At 45.0% G+C, this 23,111-nt stretch overlaps 1 protein-coding gene across 1 annotated transcript; it reads left to right on the forward strand.

Moving 5' to 3' along the window:
• Positions 1 to 1,653: 1,653 nt before the first annotated feature.
• Positions 1,654 to 8,855, forward strand: LOC143776877 (E3 ubiquitin/ISG15 ligase TRIM25-like). Its single transcript, XM_077266694.1, has 2 exons — positions 1,654 to 2,924; positions 8,116 to 8,855. Exons 1-2 carry the CDS (start codon positions 1,654 to 1,656, stop codon positions 8,456 to 8,458), a joined length of 1,614 nt encoding a protein of 537 aa, XP_077122809.1. The 3' UTR covers positions 8,459 to 8,855.
• The last annotated feature ends 14,256 nt before the right edge of the window (positions 8,856 to 23,111 follow it).

Consider the following 23,111-nt stretch of genomic DNA (forward strand, 5'->3'; position numbering starts at 1 on the left):
ACCTATTGTTAGATTTTCAGCACGTACGCAAGACGAAAAGAATACAGAAACAAATAATTTTTCTCACATAACTTGGGAACAAATTTTGGTAGCGCTTATTGGTGTCACCAAGTCATGTATCGTGGGTACATTCTCAACTCTGGCATGACATGAGATATGATTATGGAAACATGATCGATAAATGACTTTATCCTCTCCAGGTAGGCACATTACCTTAGAAACAAAATTTAAGCATGAATTAATGTCTAATTTTTCAATGTTTTTACCGTCAAATGCAAAATCTGTGTACTGTAATTGTGTATTACTAACAGGCATTCCCAGAACAGTTGAAGGAACCATGGCTTCTTCTCTTCCTGACACTGCAATTAGTGATGTTCCTATACATCTTTACCACTTACTAACCCACAAATCTGAATGATTTATTGCAAAATTATATTCTTTAGGTAAATTTCTCATTAATCCTAAAGGTGTAATTCCACTTTGAAATGCATGTGCAATCATTTTCAGATTGGTGGAATATTCAATCTGAATTTCTAAACCTGTTTTGGCCAGTTGATATTCCTGTTGACTTTCCATTAAAGCTAAAGTAGCATCTTGGAAATCTGATACCGAAGATCGCAATACGGCAGCAGTGTTCAAAATCATCTTTTCAAGGACTTGATTCAAACTTTTCTGAATCTTTATCCCTTTACCCCAATATACCCAATATTTTCCAGATCTGATTTAAGTGTATGAATGTCCATAGTGTTAATTAAACTTCCCACTGGTACTAATCCCCCCAAAATACCTTCTAATACTCACCTCTTGCTTTTAACCTGTGCTGAAGTTCTTTTTCAAAACCATTGTTCTCTTCCCATTTCCGTGTTAATGAGATGTGATTGACACTGGGGATATCTAGAAGAAATTTTCTAATGAGACATGTTAAAAGTCCATATCATAGTATTAAACACTCCATCTCGTAATAGAGGTTTAGATTGGTAACTCTGGGTTGTCGTGATGTAAAAAGAGAAAACACAGTAGTTTGACAAGAAATGGTTTCACCCAACCACTAACCATGACAGGAGAAAACGTTTTGGTGTTAGCATTCATATTCTCTGAAAAAAGGCCAAGAAAGCAAAAATTCTGCCAGGGTATGTAAACTTTAAAGCACAACTGTATTTGTATGTTTGTTATTTTTCGTTACCCCTGTTCATATTACCTTGTTAGTCTGGTTGGTGTATTACCGTACACTACTTATCCCCTCTTGCCTGGGTGGGCAAAGGGTACACACTGAGTGCGGATTCAGGAGCTAAATTAAGGTACGTGACCCCGACATCTTCACCATCAGAAGTAAACCGGAGAGCAGGGCAAGCTAGGGCGCCTCTAACATTAGGGATAGGGAAGGAGTCCCTGGTCTCGGGACACCCGACAACAGGATACTTTCAGCTTAAATAATTCTTTTTTTCTGTTAGCCTTTACAATTTCCAACTAATTCCATTAAAAATTGCAATAATACGGCTCCATCGATGGAACAATAGTACCAGCTATGGCTTTACAATGGAGAGATGAAAAAATAAATGCTGCATCTTTAAGGGGTTAAGTAAAAGGGGTGTAACTAAGACTTTACTGTTCATCCCACATCATACACATTTAGTTTCATTTCTTCCATCAGCCATGGCGTCTGCTATTCTGAGAGACGAGCTGCTCTGCTCCATCTGTTTATCTATTTTTAAGGACCCTGTAATGCTGAGATGTGGACACAACTTCTGCCGGGTCTGTATTGATCGTGTGCTGGATACACAGGATGAGTCTGGAGTTTATTCCTGTCCTGAATGCAGAGAAAAGTTTCAGGAGTGGCCAACACTGACGAGGAACATAAATCTTCATAATGTCGCAGAACGTTTCCTGATTACTCAGCAAGAACAAGAGGAGATCACCGGGATCTGCTGCACTTACTGTGTGGACTCTCCTGTACCTGCTGTTAGATCCTGTCTACACTGTGAGGCTTCTCTGTGTGATAAACACCTGAGATCTCACAGCAAATCACCAGAACATGTCTTATCTGATCCCAGCACTTCTCTGGATAAAAGAAAATGTTCTGTCCATAAGAAAAACCTGGAATATTACTGCACTGAGGACGCTGCTTGTATCTGTGCGTCCTGCAGTTTGATTGAGAAACATAGTGGACATAAAATGGAGTCACTGGATGAGGCCTGGAAGAAGAAGAAAAAAAAACTAAGAACTGTTCTCCAGAAACTGACCACAAAGAAAGAGGAGACTGAGGAAAGAGTCCAGAGTCTGGAGGAGCGAAGAATAAAAGCTCAAGAAAAAGCAGCTGGAGAAGCCGAGAGAGTCACTGCCCTGTGTACAGACATCAGGAGACGGGTGGACGACCTGGAGAAGAAGGTCCTGAGTGAGATCTCCAGGCAGGAAAAGGAAGAGTCACTGTCTGCTCGGATCCATCAGCTGGAAATAAAGAAGGACGAGCTGTCCAGGAAGATGAGACACATTGAGGAGCTGTGTAACATGACGGATCCACTGACTGTCTTACAGGATCCAGACACCGGTGACTTGTGTGATCCTGAGGAGGAGGGAGGTGATGAGGACACAGGGGGACATGATAAACAGCTCCATGATGGAGATGACCTGGATGTGGCTGTGATCTCACACACATTACACACATTATGTGAGGTAATATCAGGTATAAGGAGCGGGATCTATGTGGAGGGTCCGGCAGACATATTACTGGATGTAAACACAGCTGCTAATAATCTCCTTATATCAGACGACCTGAAAACTGCATCAGGGACACAAGAGGAACTAAATCGTCCAGAAACAGCAGAGAGATTCCAGGATTATCAGGTGATGAGCAGGAGAGGATTTACCTCAGGACGCCATTACTGGGACGTGGAGAGCAGTAGATCAGGGGGTTGGAGGGTGGGGATGTGCAGGCTCGGACTGGCCCACCGGGGAATCGGTGGATCCCCCGGTGGGCCCAGACACTGACACCTGCTGGCAGGGCCCCCACTGCTCCAGGGGCCCCCACTGCTCCGGGGGCCCCCCTGGCCGCCCCCCACCCACCCTCCTTGAAGACGATACTCACCCTGCTCCAGCGATGGTCTCGGCGTCTGCTCTGCACTGCATCTTCTTCCTGCTTGTGCGGTCACGTGGTACCGCTTCATTAAGGCCATGAATATGCGCATATTCATGACTTTAATCAGTATCACATGACCGCACAAGCACAAGCAGGAAGAAGATGCAGTGCAGAGCAGACGCCGAGACCATCGCTGGAGCAGGCAGCAGGGTGAGTATCGTCTTCAAGGAGGGTGGGAGGGTGGCGGCCGGGGGGCCCCCAGAGCGGCCCCCGGAGCAGCGGGTGCCCCTGGAGCAGTGGGGGACACTGGAGGGGGGGGCAGAATGCTGGACACCCACTGGGGGCAGATTGCTGGAGACACACTGGGACAGAACGCTGGACAGACTGGGGGCAGAACGCTGGACAGACTGGGGGCAGAACGCTGGACAGACTGGGGGCAGAACGCTGGACAGACTGGGGGCAGAACCCTGGACAGACTGGGGGCAGAACGCTGGACAGACTGGGGGCAGAACGCTGGACAGACTGGGGGCAGAACGCTGGACAGACTGGGGGCAGAACGCTGGACAGACTGGGGGCAGAACCCTGGACAGACTGGGGGCAGAACGCTGGACAGACTGGGGGCAGAACGCTGGACAGACTGGGGGCAGAACGCTGGACAGACTGGGGGCAGAACGCTGGACAGACTGGGGGCAGAACGCTGAACAGACTGGGGGCAGAACGCTGGACAGACTGGGGGCAGAACGCTGGACAGACTGGGGGCAGAACGCTGGACAGACTGGGGGCAGAACGCTGGACAGACTGGGGGCAGAACCCTGGACAGACTGGGGGCAGAACGCTGGACAGACTGGGGGCAGAACGCTGGACAGACTGGGGGCAGAACGCTGAACAGACTGGGGGCAGAACGCTGGACAGACTGGGGGCAGAACGCTGGACAGACTGGGGGCAGAACCCTGGACAGACTGGGGGCAGAACCCTGGACAGACTGGGGGCAGAACGCTGGACAGACTGGGGGCAGAACGCTGGACAGACTGGGGGCAGAACGCTGGACAGACTGGGGGCAGAACCCTGGACAGACTGGGGGCAGAACGCTGGACAGACTGGGGGCAGAACGCTGGACAGACTGGGGGCAGAACCCTGGACAGACTGGGGGCAGAACGCTGGACAGACTGGGGGCAGAACGCTGGACAGACTGGGGGCAGAACCCTGGACAGACTGGGGGCAGAACGCTGGACAGACTGGGGGCAGAACGCTGGACAGACTGGGGGCAGAACGCTGGACAGACTGGGGGCAGAACCCTGGACAGACTGGGGGCAGAACCCTGGACAGACTGGGGGCAGAACGCTGGACAGACTGGGGGCAGAACGCTGGACAGACTGGGGGCAGAACGCTGGACAGACTGGGGGCAGAACGCTGGACAGACTGGGGGCAGAACCCTGGACAGACTGGGGGCAGAACCCTGGACAGACTGGGGGCAGAACGCTGGACAGACTGGGGGCAGAACGCTGGACAGACTGGGGGCAGAACGCTGGACAGACTGGGGGCAGAACCCTGGACAGACTGGGGGCAGAACGCTGGACAGACTGGGGGCAGAACGCTGGACAGACTGGGGGCAGAACCCTGGACAGACTGGGGGCAGAACGCTGGACAGACTGGGGGCAGAACGCTGGACAGACTGGGGGCAGAACCCTGGACAGACTGGGGGCAGAACGCTGGACAGACTGGGGGCAGAACGCTGGACAGACTGGGGGCAGAACGCTGGACAGACTGGGGGCAGAACCCTGGACAGACTGGGGGCAGAACCCTGGACAGACTGGGGGCAGAACGCTGGACAGACTGGGGGCAGAACGCTGGACAGACTGGGGGCAGAACGCTGGACAGACTGGGGGCAGAACGCTGGACAGACTGGGGGCAGAACGCTGGACAGACTGGGGGCAGAACGCTGGACAGACTGGGGGCAGAACGCTGGACAGACTGGGGGCAGAACGCTGGACAGACTGGGGGCAGAACGCTGGACAGACTGGGGGCAGAACGCTGGACAGACTGGGGGCAGATTGTTGGACACACGGGGGTAATATGCTGGACACACTGGGGCAGATTGCCGGACACACTGGGGCAGATTGCCGGACACACTGGGGCAGATTGCCAGACATACTGGGGCAGATTCCTGGACACACTGTCTGGGGGCAATGCTGGACATACTGGGACAGATTGCTGGACACTGGGGCAGATTGCCGGACATACTGGGGCAGATTGCTGGATACACTGTCTGGAGGCAATGCTGGACACACTGGGGCAGATTGCTGGACACTGGGGCAATATGCTGGACATACTGGGGCAGGTTGCTGGACACACTGGGGGTAATATGCTGGACACACTGGGGTAGATTGCTGGACACACTGAGGGCAGGACTGGAGGCATGGGCAGAATGTAGATACAGGGCATGATTGGAGACACGGGGCAGAATGAAAGACATGGGGCAGGATTGGATCATGGGGCAGGATGGATACGATGGAGACAGATGGGGCAGGATGGGGAGATCATATGGGGTAGAATGGATACTCATGAGGGCAGGATGCGAGAACATATGGCTGGAGCCAGGAATGAGATAAACGGGGCCAGGGTGGGGAATATTATTACTATAGGGGCTAATTAAGGGATATTATTACTGCAGTGATGTATTTATTTTATTTTTTGAGTATACTGTTTTAATTGGGGGGGGCGGTCCTGTTACTGTGTAGAGTGACACTATGTCGCCTCTTTTTCTTCATGTGGTGTAATGCAGAAGTTGTGAAAAATTAAGTAATGTGTTCTGCAAGTGGAGCTCGAGATAACTGTGTTATTTCCTGCAGAAATGAGTCCTGGCTGGAAGAAATGATGGCGGTCTGTGCTGGATGAAAGATGAAGGACTTCACCTAGAGACGTCACTGGTGAGTCAGTATTACCTATACACTGACACTACACACTGTATACTATATACAGAGCTTCTGTGTATAATGTCACCAGTGATCACTGTATTACCTATACATTATATACAGAGCTCCTGTGTATAATACCACCAGTGATCTCTGTATTACCTCTACACAGACACTGCATACTAAGTACAGATCTCCTGTGTATAATGTCACTTAGGCTGCCGTCACACATTCAGTATTTGGTCAGTATTTTACATCAGTATTTGTAATCACACGTAATTGCTCTATGTTTTTACAAAGACAAATCCCTTCAAAACGAAGGGTATATGTACCACCCAGCAAAACTTCCACATATAGTGGGATCTATGCAATAAAGCGATCTCCACTATGGTACTAATATAAAATAAATTTTATTGAACATAATGTTAAAAACACAAATAGGATAAAATTACTACATGTAAGAAAGGTACACAATCCAATAAAAGGGACTATACTGCCATGGGAGATTGCAAGATGGCTCAGGCTGAATGCAGTATATATACAATGAGAAATACCTATGCTATGATATGAGAGTCCATGGATGGAAAGCTGCCTCTATCAACGATACCTAGCTTAATAATATGGTGTCCTAAATCAGACCCCTCAAAAATACATGGCATATGCTAGAGGGACGCCGGGGTCATTGCAGCAGGCGAACAGTAAGGTAATATCCTTTTACTACCTCTAGCATATGCCATGTATTTTTGAGGGGTCTGATTTAGGACACCATATTATTAAGCTAGGTATCGTTGATAGAGGCAGCTTTCCATCCATGGACTCTCATATCATAGCATAGGTATTTCTCATTGTATATATACTGCATTCAGCCTGAGCCATCTTGCAATCTCCCATGGCAGTATAGTCCCTTTTATTGGATTGTGTACCTTTCTTACATGTAGTAATTTTATCCTATTTGTGTTTTTAACATTATGTTCAATAAAATTTATTTTATATTAGTACCATAGTGGAGATCGCTTTATTGCATAGATCCCACTATATGTGGAAATCAGTATTTGTAAGCCAAAACCAGGAGTGGGTGATAAATGCAGAAGTGGTGCATATGTTTCTATTATACTTTTCCTCAAATTGTTCCACTCCTGGTTTTGGCTTACAAATACTGATGTAAAATACTGACCAAATACTGCTAGTGTGACAGCAGCCTTATGGTGATAGTATTGTGTTTTTTTTTGTTTTTTTTATTTCTGATCAGTATTGTAGTATTCAGTCACTATGTGGTGGTAATATGTGGTCTGGAAATGGTGTTGTGGTATTTGTCCCTTGTATGTGCTATTTGGTCACCAAGTGGTGGTAATATGTGGTGTTGACACGGTGCGGTGGTATTTGTCCCTTGTATGTAGTATTATTCGGTCACTGTGGTCTGGTCATGGTGTGGTGGTATTTCTTCCTGTATGTGGTATTATTGGTCTTGGTATAGTGGATTGTGTTGTGTATGGCAGTCATTTGTTCTCTCTGATATTAATTAGGAGAAGATTCTTTATTTCCATTAGAGTTTTAATGCTTTGTACACAGCGGCGGAGATGCACTTACAGGGGTTTCCTGTGGAAAAAAGTAATCACCTCTCCACAGGATAAGTGATAACATATTGATTGGTGGGGGTCTGACTGCTTGGACCCACTCAGCAAAATGTGGAACTTTTCATCCCCATTAGACTGGAGTAGCATGTCCGACTAGATCACTGATCCATTCATTCCCTCAGTGGCTGCACTTGTTTTTTTCTGGAAGCCCCAAAGAGAATGAATGGAGCTGCGGTCAGAAATCCCACCTGCCGCTGCATTTTAAAATAGTGATAAAAGTGTCCTGTCAGGGATAAAACTTCCCCAGTTTCTAATGGTCGGATCTAAGCGATCACCTATCCTGTGGAGCCCATGGATCAGTGATAACTTGTTTTACCTAGAACCACATTAATGTAAACTACCGTAATTATACATCCCAGTTATTGGGGCACACGGTAGATGTGCAGCAGCCGCCAGTGTTTTACAGCCGATGCTCCACTATAATGACAGATATTTGCATATAGCTGTAGGGTGGGCCCCTAGAGTCCATTCCTCTGGTGGGCCCCAGACACCCCAGTCCGACGCTGGGGATGTGTTATCCCAGTATAGACAGGAGGGGAGGTAGATCATACATTGGAAATAATAACAAGTCCTGGAGTTTGTGGAGATATAAGTATCAGTACTCAGTGATACATGATAGTAAAGAGATCCGGTTACCTGACAAGATCTCAAGTAATAGGTTCAGGATATGTCTGGATTATGAGGCCGGGCAGTTGTCCTTTTATGAGCTGTGTGACCCCATCAGACACTTACACACCTTCACTGCCACCTTCACCGAGCCCCTTCATGCTGCATTATGTGTATTTGGGGAACATTTTTTTGGACGCTATTTAGATAGCTGGGTGAGGATTAAAACTTAAAGACAAAGGAGCACCAGAAAATGACCTGTTTTAAAACTACATTTTATGGTAAACATTTTTCTGATCTTCTATGATGTAAAATATATTTACCACCTGAGCTTCCTGAAATCTTGCTGTGTTTCCTGAAGCCACTGACCCTCTCATGTCCCATGATTTGGGAAACCTACAGACAGTATTGTATTATTGTGTTGTTATATTGTGCTGTTTCATTGCTATGCAATAAGGTTTGCCTCTCTTTAGAAGTTTGTCCTTTTCTCCCTGTCTCTCCCTCTTGCTCTGATGTCAGTCATCCTTCACTTTTTCTTCATTTTCTGTCTATCAGCCATCTTAGAAGCTCATGTGTTTGCAGCTTAGACAATAATTCAGCTGGAAAATAAACTTTCTTCTGGAATCTTCATTTGTGCCTCCTGCAGTCGAGTTCCAGCTATCTGATGATAAACAGGTCCTTCTCAAAAAATTAGCATATAGTGTTAAATTTCATTATTTACCATAATGTAATGATTACAATTAAACTTTCATATATTATAGATTCATTATCCACCAACTGAAATTTGTCAGGTCTTTTATTGTTTTAATACTGATGATTTTGGCCTACAACTCCTGATAACCCCAAAAACCTGTCTCAATAAATTAGCATATCAAGAAAAGGTTCTCTAAACGACCTATTACCCTAATCTTCTGAATCAACTAATTAACTCTAAACACATGCAAAAGATACCTGAGGCTTTTAAAAACTCCCTGCCTGGTTCATTACTCAAAACCCCCATCATGGGTAAGGGTACCGTCACACATTGAAATTTTCATCGCTGCGACGGCACGATCCGTGACGTCGCAGCGATCGTATGAATATCGCTCCAGCGTCGTAGACTGCGGTCACACGTTGCAATCACGGCGCTGGAGCGATGCCGAAGTCCCCGGGTAACCAGGGTAAACATCGGGTAACTAAGCGCAGGGCCGCGCTTAGTAACCCGATGTTTACCCTGGTTACCAGCGTAAACGTAAAAAAACAAACAGTACATACTCACCCGTCGGTGTCCTTCAGGTCCCTTGCCGTCTGCTTCCTGCTCTGAGTGCAGCCGTACAGTGAGAGCAGATCGCAGCACCGCTGCGCTCTGCTCTCACTTTCCGGCCGGCACTCAGAGCAGGAAGCAGACGGCAAGGGACCTGAAGGACACCGACGGGTGAGCATGTACGGTTTGTTTTTTTACGTTTACGCTTGTAACCAGGGTAAACATCGGGTTACTAAGCGCGGCCCTGCGCTTAGTTACCCGATGTTTACCCTGGTTACAAGCAAAGACATCGCTGGATCGCTGTCACACACAACGATCCAGCGATGTCAGCGGGTGATCAAGCGACGAAAGAAAGTTCCATACGATCTGCTACGACGTACGATTCTCAGCAGGATCCCTGATCGCTGCTGCGTGTCAGACACTGCGATATCGTAACGATATCGCTAGAACGTCACGAATCGTAACGTCGTAGCGATGGAAATTTCAATGTGTGACGGTACCCTAAGACTAGCGACCTGACAGATGTCAAGAAGGCCATCATTGACACCATCAAGCAAGAGGGTAAGACCCAGAAAGAAATTTCTCAACAAATAGGCTGTTCCCAGAGTGCTGTATCAAGGCACCTCAATGGTAAGTCTGTTGGAAGGAAACAATGTGGCAGAAAACGCTGTACAACGAGAAGAGGTGACCGGACCCTGAGGAAGATTGTGGAGAAGGACCGATTCCAGACCTTGGGGAACCTGAGGAAGCAGTGGACTGAGTCTGGTGTGGAAACATCCAGAGCCACCGTGCACAGGCGTGTGCAGGAAATGGGCTACAGGTGCCGCATTCCCCAGGTAAAGCCACTTTTGAACCATAAACAGCGGCAGAAGCGCCTGACCTGGGCTACAGAGAAACAGCACTGGACTGTTGCTAAGTGGTCCCAAGTACTTTTTTCTGATGAAAGCAAATTTTGCATGTCATTCGGAAATCAAGGTGCCAGAGTCTGGAGGAAGACTGGGGAGAAGGAAATGCCAAAATGCCTGAAGTCCAGTGTCAAGTACCCAGTCAGTGATGGTGTGGGGTGCCATGTCAGCTGCTGGTGTTGGTCCACTGTGTTTCATCAAGGGCAGGGTCAATGCAGCTAGCTATCAGGAGATTTTGGAGCACTTCATGCTTCCATCGGCTGAAATGCTTTATGGAGATGAAGATTTCATTTTTCAGCACGACCTGGCACCTGCTCACAGTGCCAAAACCACTGGTAAATGGTTTACTGACCATGGTATTATTGTGCTCAATTGGCCTGCCAACTCTCCTGACCTGAACCCCATAGAGAATCTGTGGGATATTGTGAAGAGAAAGTTGAGAGACGCAAGACCCAACACTCTGGATGAGCTTAAGGCCGCTATTGAAGCATCCTGGGCCTCCATAACATCTCAGCAGTGTCACAGGCTGATTGCCTCCATGCCACGCCGCATTGAAGCAGTCATTTCTGCCAAAGGATTCCCGACCAAGTATTGAGTGCATAACTGAACATTATTATTTGATGGTTTTTTTGTTTGTTATTAAAAAACACTTTTATTTGATTGGACGGTTGAAATATGCTAATTTATTGAGACAGGTTTTTTGGGTTATCAGGAGTTGTAGGCCAAAATCATCAGTATTAAAACAATAAAAGACCTGACAAATTTCAGTTGGTGGATAATGAATCTATAATATATGAAAGTTTAATTGTAATCATTACATTATGTAAATAATGAAATTTAACACTATATGCTAATTTTTTGAGAAGGACCTGTATGTGTAAGTATTGGTTCATACAGGCAGCCTAGAAAATGTGTCTCCAGTGCCCTACACTTTCAGCCTTGTTATAGAGTCAAAATAGTAAAAAAGACTTTTGCCAGATACATCTGTAAAGCCAGTCTACAACTTCTATAAAGTGTGAGGGGTTGACTCAGCGGCTTTTAGAAGTAGACTCAGGAACGCTTCTTAGGTAACTCACCTGCTGGTTTACTATGGAACAGCATAAACCATAGCAAGGTTCAATAAAGTAAACATGGCCTTTCTGTCATACCGGCAAAACAAAAGATAAATCACAGCAAAGTCCTTATATCTGAGGGGTTTACCTGCTCAGACCAGAATATGTCTTCAGCTCCTCCTGGAGCCACATCTGGACACTTTCCTCTCTAAACCACAACACAGAAAAAAAAAACATGGCTGAGCATTTAACTTCCCATCCACATCCTTGAGGTGGAGATGTGGTGAGTAGGCATCCCGCTCATCTCTGACCTACTCACCTAAAAAAAACGGTTCCTTATCATGGCTGATTAACCCCTTCAGCACATAGCATGCTGGAAAGATACATGGGATTTTAGCTCACGGAAGAAAGCAATCTTCATGACACATCTCTCCCCTCACATACAGTGCCAGTGACCCATCACAAAAGCTACAGAACAGAAATCCGACCATCTGCCTACAGAAAATGGGAAATCATCGATGTAACAGCAGAACAGCACAACCCCTCCTCCAGTGTAGAGTTTAATCCAGAATCCAGTGAGAAGGCTAAGTGCTCTACTAAGCTTATATGGAAAATTAGAGAGAATGTTGAAACTATTAAATATGAACTTTGTGATATATCAGACTCAGCATATCCCAGCTGCTTCTCTCGAACTACCGCTATAGGGAGCTCTAGGACAACTGTGTTCAGTTAATGATATCTATACCAGAAAGGGGAACAAATACATTACAACTCTGTAGAGGCTTAAGGCAATGTGCACATATTGCGGAAAGTGGTGCGGATTTTTCTGGACTGATTTTGGTAATCCCAAAGGTAAACCGCACTGCGGATTTCCTGTAGAATTACCGCGATTTTTTTGCCGATTTTGTGCGGATTCCACCTGCGGTTTTACACCTGCGGATTCCTATTATGGAGCAGGTGTAAACTGCTGCGGAATCCCCACAAAGAATTCACATGCTGCGGAATAAACAACGCTAAGTTTCTGTGCGTTTTTTTTCTGCAGCATGTGCACTGCGGATTTTGTTTTCCATAGGTTTGCATGGTACTGTAAACTCATGGAAAACTGCTGCGAATCCACAGTGGCCAATCCGCTGCGTATCCACAGCAAAATCCGCAACGTGTGCACATAGCCTAATACATCTGATTCTCTTGAAGAACTGCAAGTTTTCCAACAAGTTAATTCTAAGGGAATGCATGGTGATATTAAAGCTAACACAGAGACAAAAATTGCATAAATACTAAATAAATACTTAGGCCTCTTTCACACTTCCGTCGTTGGCTGTGCGTCATAGTGCAGTGAAATGAGGCGTCGATGGATGTTGTGAAAATAGAGGAAAATGTGTGTGACGCATCCAGTATTATGACTGATGCGTCGACTGAGTTCCTGGCCGAAATATATAATATAAGATTCTGGAGGGGAGAGAGAGAGAAAGAAGAAGAAGAAGAAGAAAAGAGGAGAGAGAAGAGAGAGATATTTTTTTTTCCCGGACTTCAAATCTTTCCGGGCATGCTCAGAGTGGAAAAACGGGATACATCGCTGGATTCCTGTGTGTGACGCTCAGCGACGGATCCTGCATCCATAGGCTTCCATTATAGCCGATGACGGACAGCGCAGGACCCGTCGCTGAGCGATTTTCCGACGTGCACAAAAAACGTTCCTCTGAACGACGAACCGCTATTTTCTGACGGATCCAGTGCACGACGGATGAAACTGATGGCCATCCATCACAATCTGTCGCTAATTTGAGTCTATGGGAAAAAACAGGATCCAGCAGAAAAATTTGCAGGATCCTGTTTTTTCAAAACTCGACGGATTTCGACGTGAGACAAAAGACGGAAGTGTGAAAGAGGCCTTACATTGCTGGGTTTGCCAGGGAGTCCAAACGATCATCTATCTAACGCTCTTTAAAACCTTCAACACTCACTGAACAACTTATAAGAGCACATGCAGAAGCTGAGGCTATTATGATACAAGCAAAAGAAAAGTGAGGTGGAAGTGGAAGCAGCTGGAGCAGAGCGCAAGAAGGCAGAAATGGAAGCGAGCGCAGCGTTCAAGAGGGCAGAAATGGAAGCGAGCGCGGCACGCGAGAAGGCAGATATAGAAGACAGCATAGCACATGAGAAGGCAGAAATGGAAGACAATGCAGCATGCAAAAGGGCAGAAATAGAGGCCCCAGAGAAGGAATGTGAGCATGCGTGATTGATAAATGGCATAAAAAATGGAGAGATTGATTTTTTTTTCTCCATTCATTCACTCCATTCCATTAAGTTCTGTCAGTCACAGTGTCACATAGTTCAGTCCCGTTTACTGAACAAGTTCTGTCAGTCACAGTGCCATGTAGTTCAGTCACGTTTACTGAACAAGTTCTGTCAGTCACAGTGCCACGTAGTTCACTCACGTTTACTGAACAAGTTCTGTCAGTCACAGTGCGACATATTCTAGAATACCCGATGCTTTAGAATCGGGCCACCATCTAGTATTATTATATTTCTCATTATTATATTATTATATGTATTTATTAAACTTTTGAGGTGTACAATGGACATTATATGGACATAAAAACATAAATTCGGATGACTATATAGAGCAAAAATCATCCATTTTTATCCAGAAGAAAAACAAGAGATTTGTCACTTTTAAAATCAGTTTTGTTAACCCCGTAACGACCAGAGGTATTTTTGTTTTTGCATTTTAGTCTTTTGCTCCCTTTCTACCCAGAGCCATAACTTTTTTTAATTTTTTTAGTCAAAATGGCCATTTGAGGGCTTGTTTTTTGCGGGACGAGTTGTACTTTTGAACGACTCCTTTGGTTTTAAAATATCGTGTACTAGAAAACGGGAAAAAAATTCCAACTGCAGTGAAATTGCAAAAAAAAGTGCAATCCCACAGTTGTTTTTTTGCATTTTGTTTTATAATGTTCATTAAATGCTAAAACTGACCTGCCATTATGATTCTTCAGGTCATTATGAGTTTATAGCCACCAAACATGTCTAGGTTCTTTTTTAATGAGGTGGTGAAAAAAATTCCAACGTTTGTTAAACAAAAAAAAAAGAAAAATGCCCCATTTTCCGAGACCCGTAGCGTCTCCATTTTTCGTGATCTGGAGTTGGGTGAGGGCTTATTTTTTTTGAGTGCCGAGCTGACGTTTTTATTGATAACGTTTTGGTGCAAATAAAATCTTTTAATCTTAATCGCCCCTTATTGCATTTTAATGTAATGTTGCGGCAACAAAAAAAAATTAATTCTGGCATTTTTAGTTTTTATCTCGTTACTCTGTTTAGTGATCAGGTTATTTTTTTTTATACATTGATAGATCGGGCAATTCTGAACACGGCGATACCAAATATGTGTATATTTGATTTTTTAATTGTTTTATTTTGAGTGGGGCAAAAGGGGGGTGATTTGAACTTTTATATTTTTTTACTATTTTTAGAAACTTTTTTTACTTTTTGCATGCTTCAATAGTCTCCATGGGAGACTAGAAGCTGCAGTACTTTGATCGGCTCTGCTACATACAGGCGATGATCAGATTTCCTGTGTGTAGCAGAAATGGTCACTTGCCATGAGCGGCGCTCATAGCAACCCGGCAGTGACAACCATAGAGGTCTGCTGGAGACCTCTGGTTGTCATGCCGACCCATCGGTGACCCGCGATCACGTGACGGGGGTCACTGATGGGCGGGATTTCCGGCGTACTTCCCGGAAGCGCGAGTTAAATGCAGCTGTCAGAGATTGGCAGTGGCATTTAACTAGTTAACAGCCATGGGTGGATCGCGATTCCACCCGTGGCTGTTGCGGACATATATCAACTGTATATATCATGTGCCAGGAAAGGCGTGGGCTCAGGGGGGAGTCCGACATCAGTGTACTATTACACCAGATGTCGGAAATGGGTTAAAGAGATCAAAATCGAAAGTTTATTTATGATCCATTTAACAAATCGGATTATTTTGGTCCCAATTTCCTTCAATCGGCAATTTCCATCCAGTGAACAGTACTTGCTATGACATTTTTCAAGAGATCCCAACTCTGCCTTTTTCCGCTTTCAAAGTCGAGTTATTGACTACAATAAGGTCAATATATAGTCCCGTTTGAGGACATTGCTTAATGGGAATCTGTCACCAAGTTTTTATTATCCCATCTGAGAGCAGAAGGATGTAGGGGCAGGGACCCCCATTCCAGCGATGTATCACTTACTGGCTGTTTGCTGCACTTTTAATAATTTAAATCTGACGCACATCTACCAGTTCTATAAAAGCTGAGCAATTTATAACCCCACCCACACTGATCATTGGCAACTTTCTATCTACACTGTGCATAGACAGAAAGCAGCCAATCAGTGGTGGAAGCTCATGAATAAACATATCTACATGCAGTAATTTAACTAGTCCTCTGGTAATAATTTCCTGCAGATTTTATCAAAAGTACAGCAAGTAGTAAAGTAAGTGACTCAGCCGCTACATTATGCTGCTCTCAGATTACACAAAAACCTGGTGACCAATTCGCTTTCATTATGACCTTTCATCAAACTTTTGATGTTGAACTGGACATACAATGTAATAGTAAATGCAAAATAGTATAAAACATTTTTTTCGCATCTTTACTACATTTTTACTTCTCTTTACTGCAGAGATTTTAGCAATCAAAGTATTTGTCACCTAATTAGTTATCAGATAGTTTTCACCTGGGTCATGTACTTCCTCTCCCTGTATGACACTGACCAATCATAAGCAGGCAGCAACATACAGGAGAAAGAAGAACACAAACAGGTTTCTCAGTTTGTGAGATGTAGGGATACAGCTCTGATCTTCTATAAAAGGAAGTCACCTGTGATCTACTCCCAGCATTTTGCAAGCATGCAGGAGGTTAGACCAGGAGCTCAGGGCTGTAACATTACAGGTAACAAACTGAGAAACCTGCTTTAAGCCATGATGAGGGTGTGCTATTTCCTTTGTGTGTTATTGCCTGTTTATGATTGGTCAGCATCATGCAGGAGGAAGAAGTACACGCCCACAATGAATGGTAACTGATCATTAGGTTCCAAATACTTTGGTTGCTAATAGCTCAGCCACAGAGAGGCAAGATTTAAAAAAAACAAAACATAAGACGACATTTTTTTCTGCTCTGCATCCTCCATTACATCATGTGTTCAGTTCAACATGAAACATTTGGTGAAAAGTCCCCTTTAAGCAGAATGAAAAAAGGCTGAAAAATTGGCCTTGGAAATAATCACTTAGTCAATATAAGTAGTCTGTGTCCAAAATTTTCCAATGATATCAACAAGTCGCCATACAAAGAAGACTTTATAAGGATCCATCAATGGAAACATAAAAATCTTAATGTTACAAGTAATGTGATGATGTGATAAATCAAACAAACTCTGTATAAAGGGAGCATTGCTGTAATTTTAACAAATTGCATCATTAATATACAAAGCTATTTATATTTTCACAAAGGTAATGCCTGAAAAACAAATCCCCCGGAAGATGAGGAATTGGTATTGCTGTTCTATTTCTATTGTCATCCAAAAAAAAATAATAAAATGTATTCCCTACCTTAATCTCCAAAATAATGATATTAACAAATAGACTAAAAAACATAAAAAATAGGTATTACCTACCGGTAATTATGTTTCCAGGAATCCATCCTGACAGCACCATGGAGGTCGTCCTCCTCCTCCTGACAGGGACAGGAAACACACAAGAGGTTAAAAGGCCCCTCCTCACCTCCCTTAGTGTTTTAACAAGTGCCACACCATGATTGATGCAACTTAACAAATTTATTATAACCGATATCATATCAAGACATCATGAAACAACACCAACAGGGAGGGAATTAACTGTGCTGTCAGGATGGACTCCTGGAAACATAGTTACAGGTAGGTTTAATACCTATTTTCCAGGACGTCCCTCCTGACAGCACCATGGAGAATACCAAAGTACCTCCTCAGGGTGGGACCACTGCCTGGAGAACCTTTCTCCCGAAGGCAGTTTGTTGTCTACATAATACATCTAATTTATAATAATTGCAAAAAGTATCTACGGTAATCTGGCCCAGGTTGTGGCCTTACAAATTTGCCTGACTGATGCCCACGCCCTCTCAGCCCAGGATGTGGAGACTGCTCTCGTCAAGTGGGCTCTTAGTCTTTCGAGGGGAGTAATCTCTTCTGAATGGTAAGCTAGGGAAGTTACCGAAGTTATCTATCTTGCAATAGTGGTTTTGAGGCCTTTTTCCCATTATTTTTCCCCCTGAATAAAATAAACAAATTAGTATCCTGCCTCCAACTATGGGTGGCCTCTAAATATTCGATGACCGCCTGTCTAATGTCCAACGCGTGAAAGACCTGCTTTTTTTGATTTGACGGATTCTCACAAAAGGAAGGTAAGACAATTTCTTGGTTTAGACCTTTGGTAGAAATGCAGGATCTAATTTAAGCACTATGCAATCATCCTATATCCGAAGATACGGATCCCGAGTGGACAGGGCCTGAATCTCTCCTACCCTCTTTGCGGTAGCAATGGCCACTAAAAACGCTGTTTTGATGGTCAGATATAAGATATATTCTCCCCAGGTACATAAGGATCTTCAAAAAGGGCTTTAAGGACTAGATTCAAATCCCAAATGGGCATGACCGCCTAATAGTAGGTTGCAATCTTTGTATTGCCCTGACGAACCTAGCTAACCACAAGTGAGAGGCCAAGGGATGATCAAAGAATATACTTAAAGCTGATATTTGGACGTTAAGGGTGCCTGGTTTGAGACCCTTATTAAATCCCGCCTGAAGAAAATCTAAGATCGTTGGAATATCGAACCTGCTGGGCACAACATCGAACCTGCCACCTTCCAAACAGAACCTTTTCCAGATTTTATTGTATATTGCCAAAGTTACTGGCTTCCTGCTAGCCTGAATCGTGGAAATAACCTGGTCTGATAACCCCTGAGACCTTAGGATGCTCCGCTCAGGATCCAGGCCGACAGATGAAGTCTTTCCAGGTTCTGGTGGAAGACCGGACCCTGGTGAATTAAATCTTCCCTCTGGGAAAGCATAACAGGATCTTCTAAGGCCATAGTTCTTAGCAGCGGGAACCAACTTCTCTTTGGCCAATACGGTATGATCAGAAGTACCCTCACCTGATCCTTCTGGATCTTCCTGAATACTCTTGGGATGAGTGCCATTGGAGGAAAGGCATAAGACAGTGACCTGTCCCACCTCTGACTCAACGCGTCGACCACTTCTAGATTGTCCGCGGGATTCAGAGAGTAGAATCTGGTGACTTTTGAATTCTTTCTGGTCGCGAATAGGACACAGGACACGGGATCAAGCTGTCAGGAGGTACAAAATCTTCAATGCTGACCTGATTGAAGCCCGACTTCTCAAGAACTCTCAGATTGTTTTTCTCACAGTTTCCTGTTTTTCTTCTGGCAGGAAGGATGTTCTGCATCTGGAATCCAACAGCACTCCCAGGAAAATCTTCCTGCTTCCCAGCACCAAGTCCGACTTCTGCTAATTGAGGATCCAACCTAGGTACCCCAAGGTGGATATGGTCTTTTCCCTGTGGGACCGGAGCTCCTCCACTGAACTCGCCACCATGAGGAAATCGTTCAGATATGGAACTAAAATTATCCCCCTGTTCCTTAAATAGCCTACGATCTCTGACATCAATTTGGTAAATACCCGAGGAGCCGAGGCTAGGCTGAATGGAAGGCATTGAAATTGAAAGTGGCAGGTTCGATCCTGGATTTTTACTGCAGATCTCAAACATTTTTGGGACGCCGGGTGTATTGGGACCTGGTAATACGCACTTTTAAGATCCAGGGTGCACATAAATGCGTCCCTGTCTATAAGGGGAATTTTATTGACTCCATCCTGAATCTTTTGTATTTTACTCAAAAGTTAAAGGGCTTTAGATTTATTATAGTGCATGATTTGCCCGATGGCTTTATGATGGTGAATACCGCTGAATAATATCCTTTGCCCTCTTCCGACCAAGGGACTGGGATTACAACAGCTGTGTCGACCAACTCTCTTACGTCTGCGACCATAAAAGAATCTGTCGACAAGGTACGGGGAGCAATAAACCTTTCGGGGGGACGCTGTAAATTCTATTGCATACCTGTCCGCAATGGCCCTCAAAACCCACTGGTCCTGGGCAATATGGTGCCAACTTCTTGAGAACTGCCTGAGTCGCCCCCCCCGACCAGGATGGACGTCATTGCCTCCTTGATCTTGAGCCTGACCCGAATAGGGATCCTTTACTTTTCCTTTGTGGTAGGTTCCTCTACTGGACCTCCCCTGGCCCCTATAATCGGACTATCTCCGAGACGGCCCAGGTTGCGAAAGGACTGAGTACTTCTAAACCTATCTTCGCGAAATCCTTTCTTTTATCCGATGCTTTCGCTAAGATATCGTCTAAGGTCGGACCAAACACCCTTAACCATGAGAAGGGAATGGAACATTATTTTTAGAAGCGTTGTCCCCTGACCAGGTCTTCATCCAGTTGGCCCTGCGGGCTGCATTAGACAAAGAACTGTTTCTAGTTGAGAACCTTACTGACTCCGCGGACGTATCTGCCAAAAAAGCTGTTGCCGACTTCATCAGCAGGAGGAAGGCTATTATATCTTCCCTAGAAATCTTACTATTTAAATGCTCCTCCATTTGCCCCATCCATAAAAACATGGACATGGCAACTGAAGTGGTGGCTATATTTGTTTTTATTAATGCCGCAGACGTTTCCCAAGCCCGCTTCAGCAGATTATCCACCTTTCTGCCCATAGGGTCCTTCAGACTCGAGGAGTCCTTAAAGGGTATGGACGTCTTCCTTGCTACTTTAGCCACCGGTACATCTATCTTGGGAACCTCCTCCCAGATCTTAACGTCAGCAGGTTCAAATGGCAAATGGTTTTTAAAGTCTCGGGGTATCACTAGGCGCTTCATCGCATCCTCCCATTCCTCCAGGACCATTGCTCGGATGTGGTCATTCACTTGGAACACCCATTGCTTCTTGGCTCAAACATCTTGTCCTGTATGAACTGCAGCTTTGGGATCTCCTCCACCTGCATCGTATTCCTAACCGCCTGAACCAGCTCATCAGTATCCTCAGAGGCAAATAAATATCTCCGGCCCCTTTCTGGATTTTCCATCAGTATTTCGCCTTCATCCTCCTGGTCTGATCTGGGGAACTCGAACTCCTCTCCAGAGCTTAGTTCCATCTCCCAGCGAGGTCTCTAAGGTCTTGGACCTGGATTTGGAAGACTGTGGCAGGTGAGACTAGACATAGAGGCCTGGACCTCCTCACGAATTAAGGACCTCATCTTGGACAGCAGGGACAGCTGTTCCTGCCTCACCACCTTGGTGGTGCAGCCTTCACACAGAATTCTTCCATATGCCTCTGGCAACATTACGCTACAAACAGGGCACTTCTTCGACTTTTTCGAGGCCTTGCTAGACCTCTTAGACATAGGGAGGAAAATGGCAGGGGTTCCCTTATCCTATTTTAGTGTAAAGAGAAGGCATAATCAGGCTGCTGCAAACAGGGTGGAACTACATTATTCACACTTACCCCGAAGTCCTGCTCTCCTCTGCCTGCTTCCTTCATAGCCCTGTGCATGTTGAGCATCTCTGGAGACTCAGGTAATGGTTTTATTACCTGTCTCCAATCACTCGTGTTCCAGCCTGGAATGCCCGCTGACCCCGGCATCCGGCGCTCCATCTGACATCACCTGAAGTGCGACGGATACTCACCGCACCTCTTCCGGAAGATGCAGTGCCCTGTTTGCTGGTGCTGGAGCCGAGAGCCCCCCATCGACCTAGGGACTCCACTTTGGAGAGTGTCAGCCCTGGGCCTCTTGACAGGGGGAAGGATTAGCTGTGTCGCACGATACCCCTGAGCCCATACGCTAAGCATCCTGCTTGCTCCTCTCGTGCGTCCCTTCATTCAAGGACAGGAAAAAATACTGAGGGAAATGGGTGAGGAGGGGCCTTTTAACCTCTTGTGTGTTTCCTCTCACTGTAAGAGGAGGAGGACGACCTCCATGATGCTGTCAGGAGGGAGGTCCTGGAAAACAAGGTGAGATAAAAACAAAATCTGCACAAAGATGAGAGAATAATTTAAAATTTGACTTTGCCAAAACTTCCCAAAAAATTTGATTTGTGGTAAATAAATGTACACAAATTTTAATACTTAAAGCTTTAAATTCCTTGTAAAATACATGTGGAGAGGAAAGAGAGGACCCCGCCTTAATGTCACCTTACAATAGCAAGGTGACATTAACCCTTCATTACCCCATATCCCACCGCTACACGGGAGTGGGAAGAGAGTGGCCAAGTGCCAGAATAGGCGCATCTTCCAGATGTACCTTTTCTGGGGTGGCTGGGGGCAGATGTTTTTAGCCACGGGGGGGCAATAACCATGGACCCTCTCTAGGCTATTAATATCTGCCCTCAGTCACTGGCTTTACCACTCTGGCGGAGAAAATTGCGTGGGAGCCCACGCCAATTTTTTCCGCGATTTAACCCTTTATTTTACCAGCTAGAGCGCCCAAATTTTGCACATACACACTACTAACATTAGTAGTGTGGAATATGCAAAAAAAAGGGATATGAAATGGTTTACTGTATGTAAACCATGTCTCATATCATGTCGGGTTTGTGAAGGAGAAAGAAAAAGCCGGCAATTGAATTACCGGCTTGTCTGCTATCTCGCGCTGAATTAAATGTAAATACAGTATATATATATATATATATATATATATATATAAATATATATATATGTGTGTCTCAATGACATATATATATATATATATATATATATATATATATACTGTATATATGTTTTAGCGAACATTTGAGCACATAAATCCATTAGATGTCGGTTTTGCAAGCCTGCGAGAAAATCTCGCAGTACGGATGCCATACGGATTACATACGGAGGATGACATGCGCAAAATACGCTGCAACACCCTGCCTATGGATGACATACGGATCACTATTTTGGGAACATTTCTGCGTATTACGGCTGTAAAAAAACGGACCGTATTTTCATACGCTGAGTGTGACGCCGGCCTAAGTCATATTGAACAAATTTTACCACTATCATGAAGTACAATAAGTCTAGAAAAAACAACCTCAGAATCACTGGGCTCCGTTGAAGTGTTCAAGAGTTATAACCTTATAACGTGACACTCGACAGATTTAAAAAAATGAGGCACTGTCATTAACCTACAAAGTGGCTTGGCCCTTAAGCAGAGGCGTAGCAAGGGTTTTGGTTCAGGGGGAGCGAAGCTTCTGAGTGGGCCCCTAACCAGGTAGCCTTGATAACAACTGGGTGACGCACCCTAAGGCTGGGGTCACACTTGGCGTAAGACAATACGCCACGTATTATACGTCCGTACTACGGCCGTAATACGGAGAAATGTTCCCAAAATATTGATCCGTAGTCAGGGTGTGTCAGCGTATTTTGCGCATGGCATCCTCCGTATGTAATCCCTATGGCATCCGTACTGCGAGATTTTCGCGCAGGCTTGCAAAACCGACATCTAATGGATTTATGTGCTCAAATGTTCATTAAAACATATATACAGTATATATATATATATATATATATATATATGTAATTGAGACACATATATATATATTCTGTATTTAGAT

This window comes from Ranitomeya variabilis, chromosome 5, assembly GCF_051348905.1.
Source record: "Ranitomeya variabilis isolate aRanVar5 chromosome 5, aRanVar5.hap1, whole genome shotgun sequence".
In the NCBI taxonomy this organism is placed as follows: Eukaryota; Metazoa; Chordata; class Amphibia; order Anura; family Dendrobatidae; genus Ranitomeya; species Ranitomeya variabilis.

Coding starts and splice junctions, on each gene's coding strand:
- LOC143776877 (XM_077266694.1), top strand. CDS start 1,654: ATGGCGTCTGCTATTCTGAGAGACGAGCTGCTCTGCTCCATCTGTTTA. Junction 2,925..8,115: donor GGGGGTTGGAGGGTGGGGAT/GTGCAGGCTCGG, acceptor CAGACACCCCAG/TCCGACGCTGGGGATGTGTT.